Genomic DNA, 17,246 nt, shown 5'->3' on the forward strand with positions numbered 1-17,246 from the left:
CCCCTCTGCCTGCCTCTCTGCCTACTTGTGATCTCTCTCTCTCTGTCAAATAAATAAATAAAATCTTTTTTTAAAAATTTTATTTATTTATTTATTTGACAGGCACAGATCACAAGTAGGCAGAGAGGCAGGCAGAGGCAGAGAGAGAAGCAGGCTCCCCGCTGAGCAAGGAGCCGGACGCGGGGCTCAATCCCAGGACCCCGGGATCATGACCTGAGCTGAAGGCAGAGGCTTTAAACCACTGAGCCACCCATGCACCCCAATAAATAAAATCTTTATTAAAAATGTGCATGTGAATGAGAAACATGAAATTCAGAATGTGTACACTAACACACAGGGATTTCAGTTGTGTCTGTGGTGTTTTGTGGCTTAAACCCTGATGATATTATTACCTACACATTGGGGTATACCTGTTTTTTTAGGTTTTTGTTGTTGTTGTTTTTGTCAGAGAGAGAGAGAGAGAGCGACAAGCAGACAGAGGGAATAGCAGGCTCCCCACTGAGCAAATAGCTCCATGCAAGTCTCCATCTCTGGACTCTGGGACCATGACCTGAGTTGAAGGCACAGGCTTAACTGACTGAGCCACCCAGGCATTCCTGATATATTTCCTAATAAAAACCTCTGTTAAAGACCTAGCAAGCCCTGGGGACGCCTGGGTGGCTCAGTTGGTTAAGCAGCTGCCTTCGGGTCAGGTCATGATCCCAGCGTCCTGGGATCGAGTCCCACATCGGGCTCCTTGCTTGGCGGGGAGCCTGCTTCTCCCTCTGCCTCTGCCTGCCATTCTGTCTGCCTGTGCTCGCTCGCTCTCCTCTCTCTCTGACAAATAAACAAAATCTTAAAAAAAAAAAAAAAGACCTAGCAAGCCCTGAAGCCTCAGGGAAACATCCAAGGTTGTTCTCTCTCTAAGGGAGACCATGCATGGAAGGGACATCTGTCTGAGGGACAGAGGAGCTACTATTCCTGGTCGGAGAAGAGCATAGCAACTGATGGGCAGTGCCCAGGTCCTGGGATCTGGTGACTAGAGCACCTGGGGACTGTGCCTGAGTCCTGAGGGTTCTAGGCTAATGGTGTGGGATCATAGGAATGGCGAATAGCATAGATGTGATCTTCTGATAGGTAATAGTGTCCTGCAATGCTCTGTCGAGGACTTCACAGCTGCCTCTGAGCTTCTCAGAAAAGAGCCCTGGGGGGCCTGGGTGGCTCAGTGGGTTAAAGCCTCTGCCTTCCGCTCAGGTCATGATCCCAGGATTCTAGGATCGAGCCCCGCATGGGGCTCTCTGCTCAGCAGGGAGCCTGCTTCTCCCCCCTCCCCCGCCTCCTTCTCTACCTACTTGTGATCTCTGTCAAATAAATACATAAAAATCTAAAAAAAAAAAAAAAAAGAGCCCTGTGAATGAGCGGCAGCATCTGCCATGCGGTGATTGATTAGTGATGTCTGTCGCAGGTGGGGCTGGCAGAGAGGATCTCGCGCTGCTCTGCCTAGAATCCGGCACCAAACCAGTCTGGGCTTTAGATTCAGGCTCCACTCTGATACTTGGCACTCGAAGGTCGGTGACTTGCAGCGTCAGTGCTGTCATATGTACGCTGCAGATGACAATGAGATCATACCTAGTTTACAAAGTTGCTTTGAAAATGGAAAAGAATGAGCTGAGAAGAAAGCTCTTTGCATATTGCAAAGTGCTCTCCCACTAGAATCCATTCCCATTGGCGAGACTGGTGGGAACGCAGGATTAACGAAGCCTCCTAATTTTAAACACCCGGGTGGGTGGGAGGGGCAATGACCGCTGGGCCTCCATGCTTGAAAGGGGCCTGTGAGCAGAGGCTGAAGTGGGGCATGTCCGGCAGGGAGGCTGCCTTGATGTCTCTGGAGGATTTTTGTTCCTCAGAAACCAGGAGGGCCAGGTCATCGTGCCCAAGGCGGGCCCCTATGGGCTCAGTAAGCCAGTGCATGAGCTCCAAAGGGAAGGATCTGGGGAAGACACACACATAATGTAACCAAGAAAAAATACCTGTGGGTCAGGGGGCAGTGGCTAGGGCCCCATCGTTCCCCAACTCAGCCCCAGCTCCAGACTCGGACCCCCAGTCTTTCCCTCTGCAGACCCTAGCCCTGGGTGGAAGGGAGACAGTCATTTAGTGTGCCTGTGGCCCCTCTCCAGAGGCCACAGCCCTGGAGGAAGTCTGAAGGATGCGGCGTTTATGGCTGGCCCTCCCTGAGGCGTGGCAGGGATGAGGGACACAGAATGGGTAATGTTTAACCACGAATGGCTGTGCATGGCTTCCCCGGGACTGGCTGGGCAGGCTTCAGGGTCCCCCAGGGCAACTTCTCACTTAGAAGGGGAAGACACTAATGCCAGGAGAGGTCAGGTGGCCTGGGGGGAGGGGACAGAGCTGGAGGCAGGGCACGCCTCTCTCCTCAGAGCCCTGAGTCCTCCTCGACAGCCAGGTTGGAAGGGCCTGATCCTCTAGGTCAAAGCCGGCGGCCCCCACAGGGGGAGGCTCGGAGACCTCCTCAGACTAGAGCTACAGAGTGAGACCTTGGGCAATGGGTCTTTCCTGTCTTACTCTCTGAAGTATCCCCAGGGCCTCAGACACTGTCTCCACATAGGGGGTGTTCAACAGATGAATGAACAAACGAGTCCCGCCGACAGCTTGTCAGAAACCCCAGAAGCTTCCTGGACGAGTAAAGAAGCTTTGCCTTACTCATTCCCATAGGACCTGCCTTGGGTTCCTGGGGGTCTCTCCTTAGCCAGCCTCCTCATTTTACCAGTGAGGAAACAGAGGCACAGGGAGGATAGAGTCCCCCAGCTGGCTTGAGAGACGCCCTGCCCAGTTCCTTCCCACACCTTACAGGCTTGGAGGGATGCTGGGGATCTCCAGTTATCCAGGAATGAGGAGCCTCTGGCTAGTTCTCCCCCGCCGTATGCACCCCTCACTTGAGCCTGGTCTTGTCTGCAGAGCAGAGAAAGAGGCCAAGTGGTTGCAGATGGAGCCGAGACTGGCTATCGACCTCCCACTTGCAACTGTGGATGGGCCTGCCTGGGAGTGAAGCCTCGGCCACGTCGGTTCACACTCAGCCCAGGACAGGAGCCACACACCCAGCATATCAGCTGGCAGGGAGGGGTGGGGAGTCCACAGCAACAGAGGGCACTTCCTTCTGGGGAGATCAGAGGTCTTCCAAAGAAGAAACTCTTCAGCAGGGACATTGAAGGACAGGCAAGTTCCATCCTGGGACCTGGAACTTTTTTTTTTTTTTTTAAGATTTTATTTATTTATTTGACATATAGAGATCACAAGTAGGCAGAGAGGCAGGCAGAGAGAGAGAGAGAAGGAAGCAGGCTCTCTGCTAAGCAGAGACCCCAATGCGGGGCTCAATCCCAGGACCCTGGGATCATGACCCGAACTGAAGGCAGAGGCTTAACCCACTGAGCCATCCAGGTGCCCCTGGGACCTGGAACTTGATCTCGGGCAAGTCACTTAACTCTTCATGCCTCTTCCGTAAAATGGGCATGATAAAAAAGAATTTGATGAACTCGTATGGAAAGGGCTTAGTACAGTGCCTGGCACATAGTCACGTAAACATCGGTGAAAGTTTTAACAAAGGTATTCAATAAATATCTGATAAATTTTTGTTCACATAACCAAAGGCTTGTATTTTATTTCATTATTATTATGTATTTTAAGAAAAAAGTGGTGGAGGGGCACCTGGGTGGCTCAGTCGGTTAAGTGTCTGCCTTCGGCTCAAGTCATGATCCTGGAGTCAGAGTCTTGGGATCGAGCCCCATGTTGGGCTCCCTGCACAGCGAGGCGTGTGCAGGGAGCCCCATGTTGGGCTCCCTGCACAGCGAGGCGTGTGCTTCTGTCCTTACCCCTGCTCGTTTTCTCTCTCTCTCCCTATCTCTCACTCTCTCAAATAAATAAAAAATCTTAAAAAAAAAAAAAGAAAAGGAAAGGAAAAAAAGGTGGAGTCCATGAGGGATGAGATTTTTTTCCCCCTAATGAAATACCTTCTCAGTGGAAAAAAAAAGTGTTGCTGTCCCTGTCCAAGCAGCAGTACTTAATATTTGAAATCAGTTGCTCCGGGCGCCTGGGTGGCTCAGTGGGTTAAGCCTCTGCCTTCGGCTTAGGTCATGATCTCAGGGTCCTGGGATCGAGCCCTGAGCTGGGCTCTCTGCTCAGCAGGAAACCTGCTCCCCCCCCACCGCCTGCCTCTCTGCCTATTTGTGATCTCTCTCTGTCAAATAAGTAAATAAAATCTTCAAAAAAAAACCTTGAAGTCAATTGTTCAAAATTGATGATGCTTATTCAAAATTGATGATGCTTATAAAGGAGTATTAATAAAAGGTGGGAAATTAGGATTCTCTGGTTCTTAGTTTTCTAAGTGATCTAACTCCAGCTTATGTTACTGACATGTCTAGAGATACCAGCTTCAGGCACAGCTGGATCATGAAGCCCAGACAACATCATCAGGAGCCAGTGTCTCACCCTCGCTCCTCTAGTAAGATGGGCAGGGGGAGGGTGCATCCCTCCACCCTCAGCCACTCTCCCACATGTTTCCACAAAGGGCCAGGACTTGGTTTGGCTTAAGTCATGTGGCTATTCCTGACGTCAGTCACTGTGGCCAGGTGGTAAGGAAAGATAGGAAAGGCTGGGGTCCCAGGCCCATCCTGGAGTCCAGGAGAAGGGGTCAGCCCTGTCTTAACCCAAGGGATGAGGGGTGAGGGAAAGGCAACCCCCACAGGGCTGTTGGCAGAAGAAGGGGAAACGGATACTGGGCTGACGCCACCATCTTGGCTCAGATTCAGATATGTAGAGGCTGCTGCTAGCCGTCCATCCCTTGGCGGAGTTACATCCCTAGGTGGGATGGACTCCATGCCTCCCATCTCTGACATCAACCCTGTACCCCCTCTTTCCATTGCTTCACAGGGACCCATGGGTGGAAAAGTGGTGGCTTGCTGAGGGGAAGATTCCAGATGAACCGAATGCTGGGCTGGGACTAGGGCAGCAACATCGTGGGGACTCCCCAGGGCCGAGGGAGGAGAGGACTTTCACTTTAGCACGGCACCCTGTGAACACCCGTCCCAGCTGCAATCTGCAAATAGCCGGGCTTCCCAGGAACTGGGTGACTTCACCAGGGCTCAGTGACCCCATCACTGCTCAGTCGTTAGTGGAATCTGGGGCAAGTGCCCAGCCCTTGTCCTGCCGGGCCCCCTGCTGCCCCCAAGCTTTGTGCTTCTGATTCTCTGTTCCTTGAACATACACATCTTTCCAGGAAGTGGACTCAAACTTTGGGAGTGGGCAGGGAGTATAAATAATCAACAAGTGAGTACTAGGGTCAGCAAACCTTCCCAGGGCTTTGCAGGATGTGGCCCGGGGGGACGGCAGCTCCTGGATTTTTCAGGTGGCCCAAGTCCCACACAGGCTATGGTTCAAATCCCTGCTCTGCCACTTCCAGCTGTATGACCTTAAACATGGCCCTTAAACATGGCCCGTGGTTTCTCTGGGCCTCAGTTTCCTTGTCTGTAGAAGGGGGTAATACCCTGGCCAGAGCTGTCATGATGATGGAAACCATGGATGGAAAGCAGTCACCAGGAGTGCCTGGGTGGCTCAGTGGGTTAAGCGTCCGACACTTGATTTTGGCTCAGGTCATGATCTTAGGGCCATGGGATCAAGCCCCACATCCGGCTCTGCGCTCCCGGTGTGAAGTCTGCTGGAGATTCTCTGTCTCCTTCTCTTCCTCTCTGCCCCTCCCCCTGCCCACACTCTCTCTCTCAAAATAGATGAAAATAAAATCAGGAAGGAAAGAAGGAAGGAAGTCACCAGCAAATTCCCTCTTTCCCTCTTTTCCCAGAGTCCCTGGCCAGCTCTCCCTTGTCCCATCTCCACTGTCTGCTGCAGATGGCAGAGAAGCCCAGGCTGGGAACCCTGCTTAGATCGTAGACACCGAGAGGAGGGACTGTCACCTTGGCCTTTGAGGGAGCCTCTCCACTCTCCAAATGGCATTCCCTCATGTTGTCTTTGGTGTTGGTTCCCATAAGAGCTCTGGGCCTTGTATGGAGGCTAATGGATGGTGGGGACGGCCAGGCAGGGTCACAAGCCAGAGTCTGGAGAGGCTTAGTGGGGTGGGATATATAAGCCCAGCTCAGTGTGGCCAGTGTCCCCCAAGCAAGAGACAAGAGAGCACGTGTCTTGGCTGACCCATCCCAAGTACTGTACCAAGGGCGTCAAGAACTTTGGCAAGGCAGCTTGGCCATAAGTCGAGGTCAGAAGGCTCCGGAGACTGCCCACCTGGTCTTCTTGGGATGGAGCCCCGAGTGGGGCTTTCTGCTCAGCGGGTAGTCTGTGTGTCTTTCCCCCTCTGTCTTTCACATCTCCACCGCCTGGCTCATGCTCTGTCTCTCTCTCTCTCAAATAAATAAAATCTTTTTAAAAAAGTATTTAAAAATCCATATCCAACACCAGAGGTGGATAATCGAGGAGGGGGAGATGGAGGAAGGTGGTCTGAACACACCAACTTCTAGTTGCAAGATAAAGAAGTACTGGGGGCGATGTAAGGTGAGACCCCCCAGGCCCAGAGCTAACAGTGCCTCATGAGGTATAGGGAAGTTAGGAGAATAAATCCTGAGTTATCATCGTAAGGAGAATTTCTTCTCCTTTTCTTTTTCTTTTCTTTATTGTATTTACATGAGAAGCTAAACCTATCGCAGCAACCATTTCACCAGGTCAAACCATCATGCTGTAGACCTCAAACTTATGCGGTGACCGAGGTCAATCATTTTGCCTCTCAGGTTGCCAAGGGAAGGCATAGCTACCATGCATCCCACCAGTCCGCTCACCCCGCCAGGAACCATGGCCACGAGAAGCCTGGGCACAGTATAGCTCTCAAGGACCCCACAGGCACACGTGGACGTGTTTGTTGGAAGAGCTCAGGCTCTCAAGTCCTTCCGCCACTCTAAAGGTTCTGGAAAAGTCTAAGGATGTCATGTGCCCTTGGACGGAGGTGTGCGTGAAGACTTTGTTTTGTCATCTGTAAGTTGGAATGAGGCAGCTGGGCCGAGGCCTGGAGTGAGGAGGCTTGGACACTCCTGCTTGCCCTATGAGGCATTCGGCCGGGCCGGCACGTCGTACACACCCACCGGGGACAGCGCCTTTCCTGGGTGCTTGTGGTTTACAGGAAGATCAGGGGTGGGAGTCCTAGAACAGGCCAGAGCAGAACTGTGGTCTGAAGGCCATGGCCATTCCAGCATACGCACTCCACCTTCTAGCTCTCCGTTTACTGATTAGTAGGACAAGACCTACACTTGGGTATGCTGCCACCAAGTGATAGTTGATGCTTCTGTCATTCGCCTGGGCTCCAAAGATGACTCTCACCAGGAAAAAAAAAATAGGCTTTCTCTTATCAAAACTATAGCTTTAAACAACGTCCATGAATGTTATACTTCAGAAGAAACAAATAGAAAATTCATTGAGGGCAAGCTTAAAAATAAATATTTATATACACAAATAAATAAATAAAATACTTAGGTACGACTCTGGCCAGTGCTTCATGACTAGCAATTTAAGCCAGGCAGGGTCTTTTTGCCCGGCTTGCTGTTGTTCCAGGATAAAAAGAGTTCTGTTACTTTTCTTTTATGATTCTAAAGGTGATACACGAAATGTATTGCCGACTCAGAAAGGGTGCACCTCTTACAATTAAAATAATACCAAAATTTCCTCCCCAGACATTGGGTAAACACATGTGCCTTTTTAAAAGGCATCTAGAGCTCCATCCTCAAGTTCTAATCCATTTACTGGGCCTCAAGAAACTATCCCTCCAACAGCAGGTTTCACAGTTGTTAAGATTTGGTATTTCAATTTCCCGATTCTCTCTTGTGAATATATATATATTCACAGTTTTATATATAGCGACAGCTATATGGATCTTTCCAGTTTTCTTCCAAAGGTATTCCCTAAAGATTTGACTTTCTTAAGAGCACCCTTTCTTCCTTTCGATGAGGCAAATGAAAATACCGCCTGTCACTCACGAGGCCCCTGTCCTTGTCTTTAAAACCCGCTCCGCCCCTCCTCTCTACCCTCCCGTCTAGATCTCTAGCTACAGGTGATTGTTATTTTTCTAAGATTTATTATTTATTTCAAAGAGAGCACGAGTGAGTGTGCATGTGCAGAATCTCAAGCAGACTCCATGCTGAGATCGTGACAGGAACCCAAACCAAGAATCCAATGCTTAATCCACTGAGCCCCCCAGGTGCCTCCCTAGGCAATTATTATTCAAAAGTTAAATATAGGACCACCTGGGTGGCTCAGTTGGTTAAGCATCTGCCTTTGGCTCAGGTCATGATCCTGGGGTCTTGGGATGGAGTCCTGCATCGGGCTCTCTGCTCAGCGGGGAATCTGTTTCTTCCTCTGACCTCTCCCCTCTCCTGCTCTCTCTCTCTCTCAAAAAAACAAATAAAAGTAAAATCTTTTTTTTTTTTAAGAAAAATCTTTAAAAAAAAAAAAGTTAAATACAGCTACATCCTGGCCCACTATTTCACAGAACTTCCAGGTTTTTGTTTTTAAAGATTTATTTATTTGACAGAAAGAGAGATCACAAGTAGGCAGAGCAGCAGGCAGGCGGGGGTGGGGGTGGGGGAGCAGGCTCCCCGCTGAGCAAAGAGCCCGATGAGGGGCTCGATCTCAGGACCCTGGGATCATGACCTGAGCCGAAGGCAGAGGTTTAACCCACTGAGCCACCCAGGCGCCCCCCACGTAATTTTTTTGCTAATGCTGCCAGGTTGAACCATACGAAACTGACATCTTTATAGTCAAAACAGTCAGATCTGGGTGATTTCCTATGGTTCAACGAATTTGTGACCCTAAAGTAGTTTCTCATTCTGCTTAATGGGCTGCACCCCATAGGAAAACACTCTTTTGTGAGTCATTGTTATTACTGTTATTTTTGAAATTAAAATGGGATTGAAAATGGATTTTTCACTTAATGTGGCATGACATCTGCTCCATCTCACCCTTCTCAAAAGCTTCATGGGATCTACCACACGGGTACCCCAGGTAACTGATTCCCCACTGGAGGTATTTACTTTTTTCCCCGTTTCTTGTTGTTCCAAACCCTGTCACGGTGAACTTCCTTATCGTAACTCTTCCTGTGCTGATGCTGGAATTTCTGGAGCATAGACTCTCGGAGGCAGGGTGGTAGGCATCTTGTGATCTTAGTTGTGTCTCAAAGCCTTTGGATAGGAGTTGGGCTGCTGTCTCCCCTTTTGTGTGCCTGGTGGAGGGTAAACAGTACTGAGGGCGCTCCCTCAGGCACCCTGTTCTGTCCAGCCCTCATCTGTCCACAACCTTCTTCTCCAGGACTGGAAGCTCGGGATTGCTCCAGACTTCTCCCTCTCTAGGCCAACACTATGAAGAGCCCCTGAAAAAACGGAGCATCTTCCTGTCAACCAGACTTGAGTTTCCCTGCTGCCCAAGCTCCTTCTAGATTCTCCCCACGCCACTCTCACATCTACAAAAAGGAAACAAAAAGGTTGCCAGCGGGATGAAGTAGAAAACGTGGAGTGCTTTATAAACAATTCACAGGGGCGCCTGGGTGGCTCAGTGGGTTAAAGCCTCTGCCTTCGGCTCAGGTCATGATCCCAGGATCCTGGGATTGAGTCCCACATCGGGCTCTCTGCTCAGCAGGGAGCCTGCTTCCTCCTCTCTCTCTGCCTGCCTCTCTGCCTACTTGCGATCTCTGTCTGTCAAATAAATAAATAAAATCTTAAAAAAAAAAAAAAAAGAAAGAAAGAAAACAGTATTTCAAAAAAAAGAAAAAATTCACAGAAATCAGCCATTATCTTCAGCTCCGGCGGAACTGTTCTTTCCAAGCAGGAGAGAGCCTTCTACTAGCATTTACCCTGCGGTGGGCTGGGGAAAGGGCTCAGCCTAAGACCATAAGCTTATCTCCCCATTCTGAGTTTACAATTTGCCTACTCCCTGTCCTCGTTTTCTCCACGTCTTCAGGACTTGAGCGCTGAGGTGAAGAACCAAACTCTTGAACAAGGTCATTCGTTCAACGAATATTTATTGAGTACCTACTATATGCCAGCCACGGTATAAGCATCATGTGAAAGGGCTTCTCAACCGAGAGACCACGGACGTCCTGGGCGGGACAATTCTTCACGCGGGCCTGCTCCCTACCTTCAAAACGACAGGGGCTGTACCTTGCAATTGGGACACCCCAAAAATGCCCCGGCACATTTCGAAACCGCCCCTAGGGGGCATTTTCGCCCGCGATGTAGAATCCCCCGCCCACCCTCGACAAACCCAGGAGGCGGGGGAAGGGGGAAGCCCGCTAACTGGCAAGTTGAGGATGATGCCGAGGTCCAAGACGAGCAAGATCCGGACCTTGTTTCCGGGGAACGGGGCCAATTACGAGCTTGTCAACCTCCTTGGGGCTCTGAATTCCGACTCCTGGGTCACAACTCCTACTTCCTATGCAGCCAAGATACAACCCGGGTTACCGTTCCCAGCCGAGCCTGGGTTTCTGGGGAGGAAGGAATGGCGGGGCCCTCGTACCCCAAGCCCTTGGGAAGCGAAGGGTTAACGCGGGTGGCCCCGCAGAAGCCCCCAGCACCGCTAGAGGGACCAGCACGACCGGGCGCCTTCGCGGTCACGTGGGAGGGAGGGCGGGACCAAACGAGAGGCCAACCAATAGGCTGCGCGGTCGGTGGGCGTGATAGCCAATAGGAGCAGGGAGAGGAGTCCCGGGACTAGGAAGAAACGGCGGCCGGGAGGGGGCTACAGGAACCATGGGGCTTCTGACCATTCTGAAGAAGATGAAGCAGAAAGAGCGGGAGCTGCGACTGCTCATGCTGTATCCTCCCGGACGCCGGAGCCGCGAGGGTAGCGGGGTGGGGGAAGCCTCGCCGGGCGGGCGGTGCCAGGCGCCCCCTACCGGGCGCGGGGGGCGCGGCCGGCGCGCACCAACTGCCCATTGTGCGTCACGCACGTGGGCCCTACCAATCGCCCCGGCGCGGGGCCGGGAGGAGGCCGTACCACTGGCTCGGGGCGGGGGGGCTCCGTTCCCAAGGCCAAAGGTGAGGGCCTAAAGGCGCAGCGGCCGGGCCAGATGTCCTTATGTAGTGGGGGAGGGGGGCTCGGAGGCGTCTCGGATGCCACCACCCGTTGGTCTGGCTCGAGCGTGAGGCCCCTGTCTCCCCTGGCTCTGACCTTCCTCCCCCACGTCCGAGGGTGCCAGGCCCCGGCCCCGCCCTCAAGGTCGGAATTCCGGGGGTGTGTGGGGCCCACCCTGCGCTCCTAGCGAGGTGGGTGTAGACCGCGCGGTTTGTTTTTTTCGTGTGTGCAATATCTCGTCTTTGTGACCGCACGGCCGGTCAGTAACCAGCCGCACCACTACCCCGACGGTTTGTAGGCCCGAGGGCCCCGCCGACCTTCTGAGTCTGGTTAGCGGGCGCCTGCACTCGCGTCCTCTTCTCCGTTCCAGGCGCCATTGCGACTCTGCAATCCCAGAGCTGGGCGGGTCTTACCCGGGGCTCCCGTATCCCGGCAGAGAAGACACTGAAGTGCGCAGATAACTTTATAATATTCACATCGTGTTTGTTATAAAGAGCTCAGAGAAAGGCACAGAGAATTCATTCATACGATTAAATATTTATTGAGTGCCTACCCTGTGCTAGGCACTGTCCTAGGGGCTGGGGTAGAACAGCAAAACAAATCCTTAACGTCAGGGACGGTCTGTAATGCTGTGGGGAGAAAGATGTTGACAAAGCAAATAAATGTATAAGATGCATGGAGAAGAATGCAGTTTAAACAAGGTCAACGAAGGCCACGATGGGAAAATGACAGTAAAGACAGATGAGGGATGAACCATGTAGCTATCTGGGGAAATTTGTTTAAGCAAAAGGAACAAGTGGAAGGTCTGGAAGGAGGTGCTCAGCTGGTGTGTCGAGGAGGGCCTGGTGGCTGGAGAGAGTGTGCAAGGAGATTAGGACAGAGGGGACAGAAGAGCCACTTCATGTAAGGCCTTTTGGTTCTTGGCTTTTCCTTTAAATGACAAGTGCTGGGGAGCGTGATGTGAGATGAAGTGTGAGCTTGCTGCACCACACACAGGCGCTGTAGCATGATGGCTTGGACCAGGATGGAAGCAGTGAAGCTATGGGTGTTGGGGGACATTTTGACCAGAGGCCCAGCAGGCATTGCTACTAGATTGGACTCAGGTGTAAGCAGAAGAGTGAAGTCAAGTCTGACTTCTAGGTTTCTGGCCTGAGCAGTTCAGAGAATGAAGAACCACTTGCTGAGATGGGGAAGGAATAGGGAGCAGGTTCAGAAAGATGGGAACTCGGGGTGTGGCACTCCCGTGTAAGTGTCAGATGGGCAGTTGGATAGAGGGACTGAGTCCAGGGGAGGAGCTGGGTGGGATGTGTACATTTGGAAGTCATGAGCATAAAGATGGTATTTGAAGTCGTGATCCTGGGTGAGAGCACTAAGGGATGAATGTGGATAGAGGAGCACTGAGGCATGCCTGGATAATAGGCTGGGGCAGTGGGAACCAGGCAAGGGAATGGAGGTTGGAGATGGGGAGGAAGAGGGGGGCTGAGGATGGCCCAGCCGGAGAAGAACGTGAGGTCTTTAGGGACTTTGGCCAGAGCAGTTTCAGGGAAGCAGTGGGAGCAAAAGTCTCACGGGTTCAAGAAAGAGCAGGAAGACAGAAATGGGACAGGGTGAGTATGGACAGCATTTGGGGGGAGATTTGCTATAAAGGGAAAGAAATCAAGGAGTAAGTAGAGGGGAAGAGGGATCAAGAGCGGTTGTGGGGAGAGACTCCAGCTTGTCAGCTGATGGGAATGGTCTGGTGGAGGATGGCGGTGGGGGAGGGGCGTGGGCATTGGAGATGAAGGCTGGACCTCCAGACAGCTTTTCCCACCGTCATTCTACTGGTTTGAGTCCCCTGGGCCCCCTCTCGGGTGCCAGCCCTCTTAAGCGTTGGAAGGATGGGATGGGGGGGTGGGGCTCCACTAGCTACTGAACTCACCCATTCATTTGCACACTCAGCAGCAAAGGGTTTGGAACATTCTAGAAACAGGTGCAGGTGGCTACCTTCAAATACTTGCTCTTACCGTTCTCTCTGTATGGAAGGCTCTTCCCTTAGTCCTCTGGAAAGCTGGATCCTTGCAGTTTGGGCCTCAGGTCTAGAAGGGCCCCAGCTAAAGAAGGCTCCTGCGGCGGCCCTCTGTGAAAACTCCTTAGTTATATTTCTTATGCTCCCCACGAGCTGACGGTGCCTTGTTTCTCATTTGTTTGCCCTCTGTCGACTGTCTCCGTACTGGAGTAGGAGCTGCCCAGGGTGGGGACTTTGGCTCTGGGGTACCCCCGGCACCGGAAGAGAGCCCGGCACATAGTAAGCATTTATTAAATACCGTGGAGTAACCTGAGCAGCCTTTGGTTAGGCAGAGGTGAGAAAGTCTTAAATGCTCCAACCTTTCCCACTTATCCTGGGCCAATAAATGTGTGTGTCAGGCACGGGCTCAACTAATATGCTACGTGGTGGGAAACAACTCCTCCCCTGAAAGAAAGGCCTGGGGACTTCTCCTTAACCTGCTGCGCCCCAGTGGCCTGGACAATGCTGGCAAAACGACCATCCTCAAGAAGTTCAATGGGGAAGACATTGACACCATCTCCCCGACGCTGGGCTTCAACATCAAGACCTTGGAACACCGAGGGTGAGCGGGGACCCTGCGGAGGGCTGGCCCTGGAGTAGGGCAGGGAGCATGGTTGAGGGGCCTGGCTGAGCCTCTCGCCACCACCCCCCCTTCCTGCCCAGGTTCAAGCTGAACATCTGGGACGTGGGTGGCCAGAAGTCCCTGCGGTCCTACTGGAGGAACTACTTCGAAAGCACGGATGGCCTCATCTGGGTGGTGGACAGTGCTGACCGCCAACGCATGCAGGACTGCCGGCGGGAGCTCCAGAGCCTGTTGGTGGAGGAGGTGGGCGGGGCACCTGCCAAGCCTGGGAAGCCAGGCTTCCAGCACCATCCAGCCCCCAAGACTCGGTGCCCAGGCGTGGATGCGTGAACCCCTTCCTCAGCGGATTCCCTGAGGGGCCCATGACCCCAGAGGAACACCTAGGGCGGGGTCTCTTTCTTCTCGGAGCACCCTTTAGGAGACCGAGACCACCTGTATGCTTGGTCCCAGGAAGCCCCAAAGTGCTGTGGGCAGGACGTGCTATGAACTGAGACCTGGGTTCATGTCCCTCTGATGTCACTGCCCTGAGTTCAGGTTCTGCACCTGAATGGGGCTTTAAGGAGGATGACTCGAGGCCAGTGTGTGAAGCTTTGGGAGGCAGTGGAGCCTGGCTCAGGAGTTGGACTCTTTGCTGTAGGCAAGACACTTAGCCTCTCTGAACCCTCATGTCCTCATTTTTAAGATGGGCATTAGAATTAGGGGGATCATATAACTCATTATCTGGTCCCAAACAGTTTTCTTTAAATAAAATTTTAGGTTTACAGAAAAGTTGCAAGGAGTTTGAAGAGATACCCTGTCTGCTGTTCGTCCTGCTTCCCCTAGTGGTAACATCGCACATAACTACCTGCATTTGTCAAAACAAAGAAATTAACATTGGCAAGTTATTCTTGACTGTAGATTCTACTTACATTTCACCAGTTTTTCTATTAATGCCCTTTTTTTCTGCCCCAGGACTTGATCCAGCTTACAACACTTGAATTTAGTTGAAAACCAGGACACTTTTAAGAACGAAAGAGGGACTTGTTCCTAATTATGCAGGGACAACAGACAAACAGGACCATTCTGGGCATACAGGGGCGCGGTCACCTGGTCTAGCACTAGCCACCTCCAGGGGGTGTCAGGCAGGTCCAGTGAGATCGTGACTGTTTGTGCTCAGCCCTGGCCTGGCACCTCAAGGCCTTTTCTTTTTTTTGCACCTGGAGGCCTTTTATCAGGCCCAGATTCACCTACCTACCTGAAGGGACTCCCAGTCAGAAACACGCGTGGAAGGAACTGGAAGCAGAGGCAGAGAGAGAGGCCCAGCAGGGTAGTGAACAGTGGAAGAGCTACATGACATTGGAAGACAGAAGGGTCACTCCCAGCAGACCCCGTGGCCTTGGGATGATTGCATTCTTTGTACAGCTCAGGCCATCACAGAACAATCTAGAACAAAGGGCTCATTATCTTGTCCATCACCCCCTTCCCATTTATGGAGGAAGAAACTGAGGCATGGAGGAGAGAGGTTCCTGCTGGGCCCCCACCTAGGGCTCCTTCCTTCCCTGCCCCCTCCTCACATATGGCTGGACTCACAAGGCACGTCTACATTCATTACCCTGTTTGGGCCTCTCCAAACACCCTGAGGCCTTACCCTAATTTTCCAGGTTGCTCTCTGACCCCACCTGCTCTGGGTGATCAGAGGAGAGGCGGGGCTGCCCTCTGAGTCCCCACTCCCCACCTTCCCCATTTCTCTCCCCCCAGCGTCTGGCTGGAGCCACCCTCCTCATCTTTGCCAACAAGCAGGACCTGCCTGGAGCACTGTCCTCCAACGCCATCCGTGAGGTGAGTGCGGGCCTTGGCATAGGCCCATGGAGGAAAAGGGGCCCACATTTCTTGGTTAACTTATTTATAAGGCATGTGTTAGCTCTTCTTCTGGGGCAGGACGTATGCAAGACACTGGAGATTGAGCGATTAACAAGAGCGAGCTGTTATCCCCGCCCAGGCTGGGGGAAGGCAGACATGCAAACCTTACCCTACAGGGTAACAGCGGCCGGCCCAGTGGTGAATCCTCATTCTGTGCCAGATCTTGGTGTGGATGAACCCCTTCGGTCCTCACCCCCGGCTCCTGCAGGAGGAGCCATTACAATCCTTCTGCAGAGGGTGAAGCGGGTTTAGAGAAGCGAGGTCATGCAGAGCCAGGGTTTCCATGCCAGCCCTTGGGACCCCAGATTGTATCCAACCTCCTATGTAGAGCATGAGCACCAGCGTGAGAAAGAGTGGGGTTAGAATCTCGGGTTCTGTCTCTTACGAGCTATGTGACCTTAGGCAGGTTGCTTAACCTCTCTGAGGTGTTCTCCTCCATGAAATGGCCAGCAATCCCTGTGGCTCCTTGGGATTTGGAAAGAATGGATGGGAGGCTGTTTGTGTGGCACCGAGCACAAGGCCTGGATCCTAGCAGGTGCTCCTGGATCCACAGCAGGTGCTGTGCTGTTACTGAGGGGTAGTGCTGGTCTGGGGGTGTACACAGGGCCCAGGGGTTCTGAGGGGCTGATGGATCTTCACCAGGGGCCAGGGGGGTACTTCTGAGAGCCTTTGAGGGAGGCCCGGATTTCTCCTGGGCCAGGAGAGGGAAGGGGCTGTGGGTGGCAGGGCCTGTGGTCACCGGGGGTCCCTCCCTGCTCTCTCTCTCCCCAACCCCCACCTCTCCAGGCCCTGGAACTGGACTCCATCCACAGCCACCATTGGTGCATCCGGGGCTGTAGTGCCGTCACCGGTGAGAACCTCCTGCTCGGTGTCGACTGGCTCCTGGATGACATTTCCAGCCGCATATTCACAGCTGACTGAACCACTCCGGATGCCCCCCACCTCACAATCCGGCCCTCCCCCACCCCCACCCCAGCCCTCCTCAGGCACCATCCATGGGGGGTATGGGAGTCAGCCAGCCTGACCAATGCCCCGACCCCACTCTGTAACCTGCCGCTGCTGCTAATGCTGCCCACTGCTGCTCTGTGGCCCCAGGCTGTCACCCTGCCTCCCAACCCACCACGGGCAGCTGCCATACTGAAGGGACAGGGCTGGGGCCGGGAGGGGGCTGCCTCTGCTGCTACCAAGGCTTGGGCCTCACCCTGCACTCCGCTGTGAGAATAAACCGTTCCTTGCCCCAGTTCCTGGTAGAGTTGTTTGTTGCTTCCACAGCTCTACGAGACCCCCAGGAGCCCACAGAGTAGCAGGGCACCGAAAGGAACAGGTCATTCCAGTCAGAGGGTTCACTGCTGCTGTGTCAGAGGGACACATGAAGAATTACAGGAGCACAGGCTGGGGCCGAAACTAATTCCATTTGGAAGAGTCCAGGTGGGCTTCCTGGAGGAAGTGACATTAACATGGGGTGTGAAGGCCAAGTAGAAGTTCTCTATGTAGAGGAAGGGGAAGGGGCAGTTTACGGTAACAGTGAATAAGGAAAAGGGACACAGCCCCCCATCAGGGCTCATGACTTGCTGAATGGAATACGGGCTGAATTTCAGCTCCCAACTCCCC

General features: G+C 52.8%; 1 protein-coding gene and 1 long non-coding RNA gene across 2 annotated transcripts; one reads left to right on the top strand and one right to left on the bottom strand.

The window, feature by feature from the left end:
• Positions 1 to 9,080: 9,080 nt before the first annotated feature.
• Positions 9,081 to 10,581, bottom strand: LOC125079403 (uncharacterized). Its single transcript, XR_007121109.1, has 3 exons — positions 10,072 to 10,581; positions 9,444 to 9,499; positions 9,081 to 9,262 (listed from the first exon to the last, which is right to left on the bottom strand). It is a non-coding gene; the product is annotated as an uncharacterized LOC125079403 (long non-coding RNA).
• A 122-nt stretch (positions 10,582 to 10,703) lies between these two features.
• ARL2 (ADP ribosylation factor like GTPase 2) lies at positions 10,704 to 16,875 on the top strand. The gene is made up of 5 exons (XM_047692977.1): positions 10,704 to 10,849; positions 13,605 to 13,715; positions 13,817 to 13,979; positions 15,474 to 15,554; positions 16,422 to 16,875. Exons 1-5 carry the CDS (start codon positions 10,785 to 10,787, stop codon positions 16,554 to 16,556), a joined length of 555 nt encoding a protein of 184 aa, XP_047548933.1. The 5' UTR covers positions 10,704 to 10,784; the 3' UTR covers positions 16,557 to 16,875.
• The last annotated feature ends 371 nt before the right edge of the window (positions 16,876 to 17,246 follow it).

The sequence above is a fragment of the Lutra lutra genome, chromosome 10 (genome assembly GCF_902655055.1).
Source record: "Lutra lutra chromosome 10, mLutLut1.2, whole genome shotgun sequence".
NCBI classification, from domain to species: Eukaryota; Metazoa; Chordata; class Mammalia; order Carnivora; family Mustelidae; genus Lutra; species Lutra lutra.

What these genes read in the sequence shown, in the direction of transcription:
- ARL2 (XM_047692977.1), top strand. Translation starts at nt 10,785, where the DNA reads ATGGGGCTTCTGACCATTCTGAAGAAGATGAAGCAGAAAGAGCGGGAG. An exon ending in AAGACCTTGGAACACCGAGG is followed by an intron (nt 13,716 to 13,816) that starts GTGAGCGGGGAC and finishes CTTCCTGCCCAG; the next exon opens with GTTCAAGCTGAACATCTGGG. An exon ending in CCTCCAACGCCATCCGTGAG is followed by an intron (nt 15,555 to 16,421) that starts GTGAGTGCGGGC and finishes CCACCTCTCCAG; the next exon opens with GCCCTGGAACTGGACTCCAT.